This window comes from Mya arenaria, chromosome 12, assembly GCF_026914265.1.
Source record: "Mya arenaria isolate MELC-2E11 chromosome 12, ASM2691426v1".
Taxonomy (NCBI): domain Eukaryota; kingdom Metazoa; phylum Mollusca; class Bivalvia; order Myida; family Myidae; genus Mya; species Mya arenaria.
Window position 1 is genome coordinate 29,753,866 of NC_069133.1, and position 14,653 is coordinate 29,768,518.

Sequence of the window (14,653 nt, forward strand, 5' to 3'; positions counted from 1 at the left end):
TGGAAAGGCTTTTTCGTGGCTGTCATCATCCTAGTGCTATCATCTATAGATATCCTACTTTCATCACCACAAATATCGTTACCAGTTATATTGTATGTCCTATGTTTAATTTTGAATACATGATTTTCTTCAAAATGGTAATGCAAATACGTAATCAAATGGTTGTTAAGGATTTACAGGGTGACACAATACACCATACACGCTTAAAAGAATTATGTTACGTTTGCGTTGCATTCAAATAATAAAACCATGAAAAAAATATGAATTGGGTAGTTTTGTTCATATTAAGCAAAATACTTGAGAACTGTCCATTGTGTATTGAAGTAAAACAATTTTTTACAACGCACATGCATTAGTTTTATGATAATTAAGGAATATAGGATAAAAAACGTTAATCTTACCATTTTTATGCCCCCTTTTGAAAAAAGTGGGGTATATTGTTTTGCACATGTCGGTCGGTCGGTCTGTCTGTCGGTCGGTCGGAATACCAAATGGTTTCCGATCAATAACTTGAGAACGCTTTGACCGAGGGACCTCATACTTGGTATGTGTATTGGTCATCACCAGCAGATGAACCCTATTGATTTTGAGGTCAGTGGGTCAAAGGTCAAGGTCAGTGTGACCTTTACATGAAAAACGGTTTCCGATCAATAACTTGAGAACGCTTTGACCCAGGAACCTCATACTTGGTAGGTGTATTGGTCATGACCAGCAGATGAACCCTATTGATTTTGAGGTCAGTGGGTCAAAGGTCAAGGTCAGTGTGACCTTAACATGAAAAACGGTTTCCGATCAATAACTTGAGAACGCTTTGACCCAGGGACCTCATACTAGGTAGGCTTATTGGTCATGACCAGCAGATGAACCCTATTGATTTTGAGGTCAGTGGGTCAAAGGTCAAGGTCAGTGTGACTGTAAGCTGAAAAAAGGTTTTCTGATTGTCCATATTTTATTTAAGTGTCCAAATCCTACTAACAATTTGGCTCCCAAGGGGGCATAAATGTTTCACTAACATCTCTTGTTCTTTACATAGATGATCATTCAGCAGCGCCAAATTCGTCGAAAATCCATGACACTATCAACAGCAATGCTTGACCAGCTGTCGTCATAAATATGTTTCTCGTATGACTAACCAGGACCCCAGTGATAATTATATTGTTGTGTAGTAAATTATTATGTTGAACTTTTGAGATTTATCAATGAATTGTATTATCTTCTTTATCAGCTGGAAAGTGGAAACTCACAGGAGCAACTCGACAAGATTAAGGCAGAGATGGATGAATTAAAGGCAGAAAACATTGAATTGAGAAATAGGTAGGTATGGGGAACTTATAGCTTGTCTAGCTGTTATGCCTGATGAGCATTGCAGACATATAGGGATCGCTGTGTCTGGCAAAGTTGTTGTTTTTTAGTATTCGAGGAATAAGGAGGCTTTACAACTCGAGGAATAACGAGGCTTTACAACTCGAGGAATAAGGAGGCTTTACAACTCGAGGAATAACGAGGCTTTACAACTCGAGGAATAAGGAGGCTTTACAACTCATCTCTGTGTCGGCATTCGGTTAAAGTCTAGAGTTAAAGTGCAAGTTGACTCTTTCACTTATAACTCCAATACCCTTCATTCAATTCACTAAATACTTCACACAGTTGTTTAGGACCATCACGCAATGAGGTTACTGAACACCATTTCTTGTTGATTACAAAATATGGCCCCTGATTGACAAGGAACTTAGGTTAAAGTTTAAGGCATATTGTGTCAGGTTAAAGTTTTATGGCAAGTTGGGGTTTTCACTGATAACTTCTATACCCTGCATTTAATTGACTTAATTTTTCACACAGTTCTTTAGGACCATCACACAATGTGGTTTCATAACACAAATTATTATCTAAAATACAAAACATGGCCCCTGATTGACAGGTTAATGTTTTACGGCAAGTTGGGATTTTCACTTATTACTTATAAACTCGGCATTTAATTGACTTAATACTTCACACAGTTTTTCGGTCATTACACAAATACGTTTCATAACTCCATATTATTCTATATACAAATCATTGCCCTTTATCAGTTTAAAAAGTTTGGTTGAAGTTTTTGGGCAACTTTGGTGTTTGTTTTTTATCTCAGACCTTAAATATCGTTCATTCAATGTTCTTCATACTTAACTAAATAGCCATTACACAATTAGGTTACATAACTCCATATTGAATTAAATACAAAATATGGCCCATTGATTTTTACTTTTTTTATTGCTTTTGATGGGCACAGTTTTTATATTTTTAACCTGTTTTTCACAAAGTGATTAGAATGACATATGTTGTTGTTTGGATGGGAGGTATCAAATATTTTTAGTCAAGTTTGACATAAAAGTAAAGTGACCAAGCTTGGTATATAGGAAGAGCTTATGGAGACCTTTTATGGGATTGCGTTTGGGTCCCATAGGGTCAAGGTCATTGTTACTAACAATAGAAAAATTGCTGGACAGGTACTGAATAGTTTGCGTTGACATTTGGGACCAAACATTGTATACAGGAAAAGTTCATAGAGACCTTTCATGGGATTGCGTTTGGGGCCCCTAGTCACTGTTACTAAAAAAGATAATGTTTTGGGACTGAATCTCAAAAAAAAGGCTGAGGTTCTTATGTCAATCATTCAAAACTTGATTTCATCGTATTGTGGCATATCTTGTTTTTAATTTGACTTTTTTTTTAATTGCTTTTGACAGACTCATGTTACATTATCATTGTATTGATTTTAAGATAAAGTGGTATATAGTCAAGCGTTGTCCTAAGACAGTTCTTGTTTAGATTGGCCCCATTATACCCACTGGAGTACGAGGTTATACATTTGCCAATTTTTTCCTACTGGGGAAGTGGTGTAGAGGGTTATAGATTAGGCTGTTTATATCCACTGGGGTAGGGGGTTATAGATTAGCCCCTTTATATCCACTGGGGTAGGGGGTTATAGATTAGCCCCTTTATATGCACTGGGGTAGGGGGTTATAGATTAGCCCCTTTATATTAACTGGGGTAAGGGGTTATGGATTTGCCTCTTTAAACATACTGGGGTTGGGGATTATAATTTGGCCTGGATCATTGTTTATACAATGTATGAAAACACTTTGTCAACACTTTGACCTTGAGTCTTAAAACTATGGTTATATTGTGTAACAGCATGGCCTCTCGCTTATATTAGTACATTTTTGTTTAGGTCATCATTATATTTCCCCCCATAAATGGGTAGACATATTGTTTTTCCACAAGTCCACTCCATAATTCTATAGCCTCTTGAAGGATTTTGAAATAACTCAACACACATGTTCACCATATTGAGATGATGTGTAGAGCACATGTTAAAGCCAGCTTGGTTCAAGGTCAAGGTCAAACTTATAGGTCAAAGGTTATATGACTACAATTCGTGTACACTCCATATATATTGAATCCCTTAAAGGATTTGGGAATAACTCGCCACAAATGTTCACCATATTGAAATGATGTGTAGAGAGATGTTTTAACAAGCTAGGTTCAAGGTTTAGGTCACACATATAGCTAAAAAGACATATGAATTAAATATAACTACTATAAGTGTCCGCTTCATATCTCTTGAACCCTTTGAAGGATGTTTAAAATCGCACCGTCCGTCCGTCCGGCTCTGTAACTTTCCCTTGTATGGACAGATTTTAAAATAACTTGCCACATGTGTTCCACATACCAAGAGGACGTGTGGCGTGCAAGACTCGTGTCCCTACCTCAAAGGTCAAGGTCACGCTTAGTGTTTATTCACAACGGAGTGCTGCATATAAGGACATAGAGTATAGGTTGTCGTGTCCGGGCTGTAACTTTCTCTTGTATGGACAGATTTTAAAATAACTTGCCACATGTGTACCACATACCAAGACGACGTGTCGCGTGCAAGACCCGTGTCCCTACCTCAAAGGTCAAGGTCACACTTAGTGTTTATTCACAATGGAGTGCTGCATATAAGGACATAGAGTATAGGTTGTCGTGTCCGGGCTGTAACTTTCCCTTGTATGGACAGATTTTAAAATAACTTGCCAAATGTGTTCCACATACCAAGACGACGTGTCGTGTGCAAAACCCGTGTCCCTACCTCAAAGGTCAAGGTCACACTTAGTGTTTATTTACAATGGAGTGCTGCATATAAGGACATAGAGTATAGGTTGTCGTGTCCGGGCTGTAACTTTCTCTTGTATGGGAAGATTTTAAAATAACTTGCCACATGTGTTCCACATACCAAGACGACGTGTCGCGTGCAAGACCCGTGTCCCTAACTCAAAGGTCAAGGTCACACATAGTGTTTATTCACAATGGAATGCTGCATATTAGGACATAGAGTATAGGTTGTCGTGTCCGGACTGTAACTTTCCTTTGTATGGACAGATTTGAAAATAACTTGCCACATGTGTTCGGCATACCAAGACCACGTGTCGCGTGCAAGACCCGTGTCCCTACCTCTTAGGTCAAGGTCACACTTAGTGTTTTTTCACAATGGAATGCGGCATATAAGGACATAGAGTATAGGTTGTCGTGTCAGGGCTGTTACTTTCCCTTGTATGGACAGATTTTAAAATCACTTGCTACATGTGTTCCACAAACGAAGACGACGTGTGGTGTGCAAGACCCATGTCCCTACCTCTAAGGTGAAAGATACACTAATGTTTATTCACAAGGGAATTCTGAATATATGGACATAACAGTGTAGGTTGTCAAGTATGGGTGGTATTTTTTTTTTATGTTCAGAGGCAATTTAAAATAACTTACCATATGTATTTGACACGTAAAGGCAAGATCAACTTTTCATGTACTGACCTTGTTCGTAGGTCAATGTCACATTCGGGGGCATTTGTCACATACTGTGACAGCTCTTGTTAAATTTAATCATCAAACATGTTCACCATATTGAGACGACCACATTGATACGATTTGGAGAGCGCATGTTACAGCCAGCTTGATTGTTTCTGCTCCATATCTCTTGAACCTCTTTAAAGATTGGAAATAACTGGCCACAAATGTACACAATATTGAGAAAATGTGCAGAGCGGAAGACGTCAGTTTTTTATTACAAAAACAGTTTCCTTCTGGCTAAAATGTCAAAGCTGCATTGTGTTTATTTTTATGGTGCTTCATTCAGGCTACTGGCAGGTGTTGGTTGGACATTCTAATGATAGCAGGGACAGTCAAATCCTTAAGCATCTATTTAGAATGTCTGGCGTATAATTAGCAATAGTCTAGCCTCTTTAGTAAAATCATACTTTTCTTGATACTATCAAAGATCAAGGCACTTTGACCCCAGTCAATCACTAACGGCTGATTTAAATACTTTCTAGAGAAGAGTTTAATTTCCTAGATTACAAAACTTCAATTTTAAAGGTTTGACTTACCAAAATTCTATGTCATGGAAACTAATTGAATTCAGAAAAGCTTTGAATGGTCAACAACAATTAGAGGTAAATTTGTTCAAATGTTCAAAAGGCTGACCTGGAGCTATCTGAGAGGTCTGCTTCTGGTTAAAATGTGAGAGTCAGTAAATAAGTTTAAGATGGTTAAGATCTGAGACAGTGTGTGTATAAATATTTTGATTTGAAAAAAGGCTTTAAACAAAGATAACTTCACTATTTCCTCACCATTTTAAATAAAACACAGCACATACTACGCCACTAAAGGAGCCCTTCCTTCGTTCTTTTGCCAAAGTTTGATTGAGAGTTTAGTTTCTCTAAACACTTTGACAAACCTTTTCACAATACGGCTGTCTGACGGAGCACTGTCTTTAAATATGCAGTTTAGATTGTCTAATTTGCAAAGAAGGAAGATTGGAGGTTATGTTTCATGCTGGTGTTGTTGGCATTTGCAGAGTCCTTCAAAAAGTTGAACAAATGGTTATAACTCAAAAACAGTACAAGATATTCTTACAAAACTTATTATACATGCGACCAATAACAGTGTGCAAATGTGCAACAAGGTCTATCACCCTGAGTTAAGTGAGTGCTGAGTTATGTGTGGAATCATACACCGCTACCACAGTGTTGCCATTGCTCACAGTACTCTTGTTTTGTTGCATTTTATGCTGTCATACCACATATTGCTATCTTCTTTTTTGCAGACTCTTTGCAATACACGAGCAAAGCACAAAAATAGAGCAAGAGAGAAAAGAAATAGCACAGCAGGCTAAAAGGTATGTTTTACACCAACAGTTTAATTTCTCTGCATTTGTCGAGATGCATTGTGATTGATTCTTTTTGGTACTTTTTCGTGCTATACTTTTTTATGGATCTGTTTGAATGACTTTGTTTTCATGAATTAGTCTGATATATAATACATAGATTATTACCTACATATTTTTGTCTGTTGTTCAATCTAACTGTACTGTTGTTTATGTTTTGGTAAAAGATGTAGAAATATTTTTTTGGAGAAATGCTACATGTCTTGTTTTCTTACAGGAACAGCACTGTGACAGAATCGGAGATACAGGCAACAAAACAACTACTGGAAGAAAAGGATTCACTTCAAAAGCAACTTGAGACGTATTTTTCGGTGTGTGGGGTTTACAATTACATGTTCTTTTTAGATTATAATGAGACAAAGATATGAGAATTGAAATTCACTTAGGCAATAACATATAAACTTCAATGCCCTTGCTGTACATGGAATGTCTCGAATAACGCAAATCTTTATCAATTCAAATGACAGCTCAAATTACAATGGCTGTCGAGAGATCCTGCTTAACTTCATTATTACATAATGCATTCATTATCATGGAGCACTTCTGTATAATAACCTTAGTTTTCTCTTTATTTTAGGTGATTGAGGAGGTTAATGGGATTTTAAAGACATTCATGGGCATTGAAGCCCCTTCACAACACAATTTACCAATGGTAACATGCTTATGCTACTTTTTCATATCTTCAAGTATTTTTGTCTTATACTTTTTTAGGCAGAAGTTCAAGGTTTTGTCATTGCCTTGATGTTATCCTTGTCGTCTTGCATTTTATTTTAACTGCATATTATGTTATCAATGGGCTGATACACTGATGAACCACAAGCCCAAAACATTCAATCTTTCATGGTACTTGTGAATGTATTCAAAATAACAATATATGTATGTACAGCAAGTCTCATATCTCTTGCTTAAACATTTGCTTGACCAACTGGTATACTGAACAGTATTTGCTTGACCAACTGGTATACTGAACAGTATTTGCTTGACCAACTGTTATACTGAACAGTTTTTGCTTGACCAACTGGTATACTGAACAGTATTTGCTTGACCAACTGATATGCTGAATAGTATTTGCTTGACCAACTTATATGCTGAACAGTATTTGCTTGACCAACTGATATACTGAACAGTATTTGCTTGACCAACTGAAATACTGAACAGTATTTGCTTGACCTACTGATATGCTGAACAGTATTTGCTCGACCAGCTTATATGCTGAACAGTATTTGCTTGACCAACTGATATACTGAACAGTATTTGCTTGACCAACTGATATAATGGACAGTATTTGCTTGGTCCACAGATATACTGGACAATACTTGCTTGACCAACTGATATACTGGATTATACTTGCTTGACCTATACATATACAGGACAATATTTGCTTGACCAACTGATATACTGAACAGTATTTGCTTGACCAATTTACTTGACCAACTGATATACTGGATGGTATTTGCTTGACCAACTGATATACTGGACAGTATTTGCTTAACCAACTGATATACTGGACAGTATTTGCTTGATTAACTGATCTACTTGACAATATTTGCTTGACCAACTGATATACTGGACAATACTTGCTTTACTAACTGATATACTGGACAATACTTGCTTTATTCACTGATATACTGGACAATACTTGCTTTATTCACTGATATACTGGACAATACTTGCTTTGCTTACTGATATACTGGACAATACTTGCTTTGCTTACTGATATACTGGACAATACTTGCTTTATTCACTGATATACTGGACAATACTTGCTTTACTTACTGATATACTGGACAATACTTGCTTTACTAACTGATATACTGGACAATACTTGCTTTGCTTACTGATATACTGGACAATACTTGCTTTATTCACTGATATACTGGACAATACTTGCTTTGCTTACTGATATACTGGACAATACTTGCTTTACTTACTGATATACTGGACAATACTTGCTTTGCTTACTGATATACTGGACAATACTTGCTTTATTCACTGATATACTGGACAATACTTGCTTTGCTTACTGATATACTGGACAATACTTGCTTTACTAACTGATATACTGGACAATACTTGCTTTGCTTACTGATATACTGGACAATACTTGCTTTATTCACTGATATACTGGACAATACTTGCTTTGCTTACTGATATACTGGACAATACTTGCTTTACTTACTGATATACTGGACAATACTTGCTTTGCTTACTGATATACTGGACAATACTTGCTTTACTTACTGATATACTGGACAATACTTGCTTTGCTTACTGATATACTGGACAATACTTGCTTTATTCACTGATATACTGGACAATACTTGCTTTGCTTACTGATATACTGGACAATACTTGCTTTATTCACTGATATACTGGACAATACTTGCTTTGCTTACTGATATACTGGACAATACTTGCTTTACTTACTGATATACTGGACAATACTTGCTTTACTTACTGATATACTGGACAATACTTGCTTTACTTACTGATATACTGGACAATACTTGCTTTGCTTACTGATATACTGGACAATACTTGCTTTGCTTACTGATATACTGGACAATACTTGCTTTATTCACTGATATACTGGACAATACTTGCTTTACTTACTGATATACTGGACAATACTTGCTTTACTTACTGATATACTGGACAATACTTGCTTTGCTTACTGATATACTGGACAATACTTGCTTTATTCACTGATATACTGGACAATACTTGCTTTACTTACTGATATACTGGACAATACTTGCTTTACTTACTGATATACTGGACAATACTTGCTTTGCTTACTGATATACTGGACAATACTTGCTTTATTCACTGATATACTGGACAATACTTGCTTTATTTACTACAAGATACAAGATACATGAATCTTTATTTAAAGTCGGGTATGTGTTAATAAGAAACATTAACTCAATGAGCTATTTTACGACATGAATAACAGACATACATAGCATATCAAATAAAATAACAATGAGCTTGTGACCTGGAAATAAAAGTATATATGTTAAAATGAACACATATTAGAGCATTCATACAAATACAATAGGAAAATAGGATTAGAGCATCAGAAACAGTGATAACACCAACAAGTTTTCCCGGCTGTACGACCAGTCCACATGCGCACGGTTCCACTAGTTGATATACCACTGTAAAATGGTTAGTTGTTTCAAAAGTATTACTTAAAGGGTAATCATATACATTGAAGAAGCAAATTTGTAAGTAGCAAACTGTAAAAGGGAATAACAGCTTTGATATGTATCATGTTATTTTGATATTACACCTATCACTGTAAAAGAATGTTAATTGAAAAAGTAAAGTCGTAACACCTAAACAAAATACTTGCCGAAAGAAAAACACAAGTAGTTGTATGTGTTCGACAGATGTTATATAAATTTGAACAATCATAATTAGATATTAGCCATGTAATTTAATTTAATAAGTTGTTATTTTTTGTCAAAGAAGTCCGCTGAAATCTTTTCTGGTATTTGAATGCCATATCTTGTCCAGTGGGTGTAAGCCATCCCACTGAAAACAAAACTCCTTTTCCATTAAGACAAAGGATATAAGAAATTCAGTGAAACATCTTACAGTTCTCATTTTCTTGTATTTTTTTAAAGCAAAGAGGTTTTATTTACACATTGAACATTTACAAGAGGGACCTGTCCAATAGCAGATCAGCCCTCTAAATTCCAGGTAGTTTTGGGAGACCCTTATATACTGTTGAGTATTTGCTTGATTAACTGATAAACTGGACAATACTTGCTTTATTTACTGATATACTGTTGAGTATTTGCTTGATTAACTGATAAACTGGACAATACTGGACAGTATTTGCTTGATTAAGTGATAAACTAGACAGTATTTGCTTGCCCAACTGATATACTGGACAGTATTTGGTTGACCAGCTGATATACTGGACAATATTTGCTTGATTAACTTATATACTATACAATTCTGTTGGATCAACTGAAATACTGGATAAGTTTTGCTTGTGTGACTCTTAAATTGATTTCTTAATTGTTATTAGCTTATTTGTTTTACAAAGAGAAAAGGGTGGAGATGTGTAGTTGAAGCAGAAGCAGCAGCTGGTGTTGTCAATGTGCAAGTGCTCTATATTGTACACAGGCTCTCTAGCATTCATACTTTTTCCTATTTTTCTCTATTTAAAAAAAAAGATGATTTATGAATCAACCTTTAATGAACACCTTTAAAGCGTTTTCTTATGTTAAAATTGTTGACATACCTGGTACCATTCCTATTTTCATTTTTATACAGGTTATTCAGACTTTGTTTGAGGAAAGAGAAGATTTCCATGAAAAGGTTGGGACCATTGCTGGCCATAGCAATCGGAAGCAGAAGATCCACTTGTTAGCAAAATATAAGGAAATTATATACCAGCGAGAACAGGTATAATGCTATCCTGGTTAAGGACCTTTCATCTGAAAATGGAGGTTTGTCTTGAATAACTCCAGAAATTTTGAAATTGCACAGAAAAAAATGTTAGGCCCCTGATCTGAAAATCAGTGTGATGAAGTTTATTTCCTAATTTCATTTTCATTACATGCCAAACTTACTCAGTAAAATCCAATGAAATGACTTTCATATGAAACTTGTAATTGTAAAAAAAATAATCAAAAACATGCCCAACTAACAACAAAATATTATATTTCTATCTATTCTCTATAATACTGAACATTTTCCTCTGTTTAAACAAGTAATTTGGGGTGAAATATTTTTCATTTTGTTGAGTGGTAAAACAATTGATAATCCCTCACTGGATATAATATGGTGCAACCTGGTGACGTTTCAATATTGCTAATAAATTGCTCATTTTCAGAGAATAATTTTAGTTTTCCTGTTTTGAAGCTTCATTTGAACACAGTCTATCATTTGCATGCAAAACAATCGTAATGGAATTGCTAAACAAGGACTTGACAGGGTGTGCCAATAATTGGGATGGGCGAAAATGTGCTCCCTAATCAGTATCAAGAGACATTTATGATTTACAGTTTTACATTGTTAACTATATAAGACAGTCTTAAGCTAGAACAAGTATATTAATGTTTGGTGTTGTCTGCTCAACTACTTGAGCATTTCTACTTTTAATGGGATTAATTTCATACCTTAATGCCTTATTTAAAATATGAAGCACATTGCCTGCCTTTTTTCAGAGCTATGGCCTTTCTATGGTCTCCTTAATGCTATCCTCTAACCACTTTCCATAATCTGAAATCTTTGGTATGAAACTTCAAGTCCTATTGAATTATGCTCTGCTGCATTTGTAACCCTGAGCCATTTTGCTTGATAAATTCCAAAATGATCAAAAATCAGTTAAACAGTTTCATTGGTGCCAAATGGGGACCTCTTTGGGAGAGACCTCTTTATGTCCCAATGAGAGGCAAAGGGGATATAGAATTGGTAGGCGTGTGTCTGTGCATGCTCATGTGCATGAGTGTGTGCATCCTGGCAATCTCGTCTGGAGCATAACTTGTGAAGTATTTGAGGTATTGACCACAAAATTCATATACAGATATATCTCATGGAAGAAAAGTCCAGTACATATAAACCATAACTCTGGCAGAAGTGGTTTTAGTCATTATCCTTTCATTAATTTTCATACTTATTTTTTGTCCTGAGCATAATTTCCAAAGTTTTCGAGGTATTGACTTCAAACTTCATATACATATAATTAAGGTGAAGAGTAGTGGACAAAAAACATCAATATGGGTGCACTATTTTTTTAGTTATTTTTCAAACATATTTTTTGTCCATAGCATTACTTGAAAAGTCCTTATGGTATAAACTTCAAACTTTATATACAGATATATCTCATTGAGGAGAAGTGCTGTGCATAGGAACCATAACTCTGGCTGCAGGACTTTTTTAGTAACTGGGCTTTGTTAAATGTCATTCTTATTCTTTGTCGTTTAAAGGCTAGGTTGATCTTTGTCGTTTAAAGGCTAAGTTGATACTGTTCTTAATTTGGCAGGGGATATGGCAGTCTGTGACTTCTTTTGTCTATATTTAATAACAAAACCCTGTCATGTTTAATCTTCTTAGTTGAAGAGTATTAAAATGAATTAAACATATTTTTATTAGATGAGCCGCTTCCTCATTAATGTTCATGAAAAAGAAATTTTCAATAAATTTTCTTGCAGGACAGTTGTGACCATTTTAAAAGTAATGGGATTACCAATGATGGTGTCAAATTTAATCACAAGCTCACTAACTACACAATGTATGAACAATATATTTTGTTGTTTAAAATATGAATTATATGTAACTGTAGTACAATATGGTAGTGATTTATGTAAATGATGTCAGCACCCACTTGCATTGAAACCAAAATATTGGTCGATATGATTTTGACATAAAGAAGAAGCTTATTATGGTGCATTTTTCCAAATTTTCTGTCAGCTTTAAGCATATTTGAAGTCCCACAATTCCACATTATACCCATAAAAAGGGCTTGCACACCTACATGTATAAGGACAAATACAGTCAGCTGATTAAAATAAGCTAAGAAACTTTCTAGAAAGGATCCAGCTTGTTAACATCAAGGATGTACAAAATTAGTCGATAACATTCTTAGGTTATTCGAAATTTTAAAAAAGACTTGAAATGTCTTTCACTACATGTGATAAATGGAAAGATACATTTTCACATAACAACATGCATGTCTGCATTTACAATTAGTTTTTTTTTACTATTTCAGGAAGTCTGCAAACTAAAAAATCAACAACTAAACTGTCGTTGTGAGCTGAAACCACAAAAACATGAGAAACAAGGTTTGGAAAATGAAAAGAGTAAACTGCTACCTTACAAGCCCAGTTCGATTTTGAAAGAAAAGGAAAATTTACCGACTCATAAGACATTCCTGTCTGGGGAGTTTACAGGAAGGGTGCTGGAAAATGACCACACAGGGGATAAATGATAGATTACTGTTATACATATAATGTGTTTTAAAGTCAATGATGGCTCCGATGCGTTGTTTTTTGTTTTTTATAAAGAGGAATCAGGTATCACATGATGAAATGATCGATATCAAATTACATTAGAACCGAGATGTATAATAATACAAAAAATAAAAGATGTTTTGTTGAGATATAATTTGTTCATGCCATACTTTGTAACCAAGGTTTTGTTCATGCCATACTTTGTAACCAATGTTTTGTTCATGCCATCCTCTGTAACCAATGTTTTGTTCATGCCATACTCTGTAACCAAGGTTTTGTTCGTGCCATACTCTGTAACCAATGTTTTGTTCATGCCATACTCTGTAACCAAGGTTTTGTTGTATGGTAGACATGGGGAAATGTGATGAAGACAAACACTTGACAAATTATTGTTTTTATCTGTAAACAAGCATTGTTTTCCTGGCTTTATGAGCTTTACATGTGTAAGTAGATTTATGTGTATGAATATCATTTACTGCCATATTGCATTAGGACCAAATCTTTTGTTTAAAAACTATGTCATTCTGTGTATAATACAAATAATTATTAGACAGAATATTCCATTTATGAAGGTTATGCTGATTCCGTATACTTTCTCAATGTATTAATATTTAACATACATTTCAAGGAACTTTCTTTAATGTTATAATTTTGATCTAAAAATATTGTTCAATTCATATGTTACATGAAGTTTAAAAATCTTTTTACATTGTGCTGTTTTTTATTGACACTGCAAACTTTACTCAAATTAATGCATATTATTTTTTTGACTGTTCATAACAAATTAAAAAACCTTCCAGTTACTTTATTATTTCAGCCAGTTCATAATCTTAAGACTTGGATCATGTTATGACAGATGTAGATTTATGTATTTATTTTAATCCTGTAGCTGTAATGTTACATTAAGCAATGTGTGAGTTCTACTCCTTCATCTATAAGTCAGTGTCTCTATACCATTGTTTATGTCTTTAGCCTGTGAATTTCATAACTGATACTTATACTATCTGTAACCTTTTTTGTCTTCCGTATTCAGCTTTGTTCTGGCTCATAACATGTAAAATGTTTTTTTCAAAACCGTATTAAAACATTTTTCTCACAATCTATTATTTCTTGTTCACGTAAGTGTAGCATTAAGCTATGAAAGGGTTCTGCGTATGTGAGGTTAACTTTGCCCGGTTTCTGTGCGTTCAAGAAATAAATGACATTATTTTTTAAAAATATGAGTAAAAAAATTTCAATAATAACTGATAAATTTATGCTACTTATAAGATTATTATTGTTTTGTTAAAATTAATAACTTTGTAAAATTTAAATCGGCTCTTTTTAAGACTAAGTAAAAATCAAATCATTTTATTATGCCCCCCTTCGAAGAAGAGGGGTATATTGCTTTGCACAGGCATGTCGGTATGTCGGTCCGTCGGTCCGTCGGTAGACCAAAGCTTGT

General features: G+C 34.8%; 1 protein-coding gene across 2 annotated transcripts in view; it reads left to right on the top strand.

Annotated features, from left to right (window-relative positions):
• The window catches only part of LOC128211408 (kinesin-like protein KIF15), an 80,189-nt gene extending 65,881 nt beyond the window's left edge, over positions 1 to 14,308 (top strand). For both annotated transcript variants that reach the window (XM_052916163.1, XM_052916165.1), the window contains 6 exons: positions 1,226 to 1,314; positions 6,119 to 6,190; positions 6,456 to 6,549; positions 6,816 to 6,890; positions 10,529 to 10,660; positions 12,969 to 14,308. In XM_052916163.1, the coding sequence (XP_052772123.1) occupies positions 1,226 to 1,314; positions 6,119 to 6,190; positions 6,456 to 6,549; positions 6,816 to 6,890; positions 10,529 to 10,660; positions 12,969 to 13,187 (681 nt within the window). In that variant the 3' untranslated portion in view covers positions 13,188 to 14,308. The remainder of the gene's footprint in view (positions 1 to 1,225; positions 1,315 to 6,118; positions 6,191 to 6,455; positions 6,550 to 6,815; positions 6,891 to 10,528; positions 10,661 to 12,968) is intronic.
• The last annotated feature ends 345 nt before the right edge of the window (positions 14,309 to 14,653 follow it).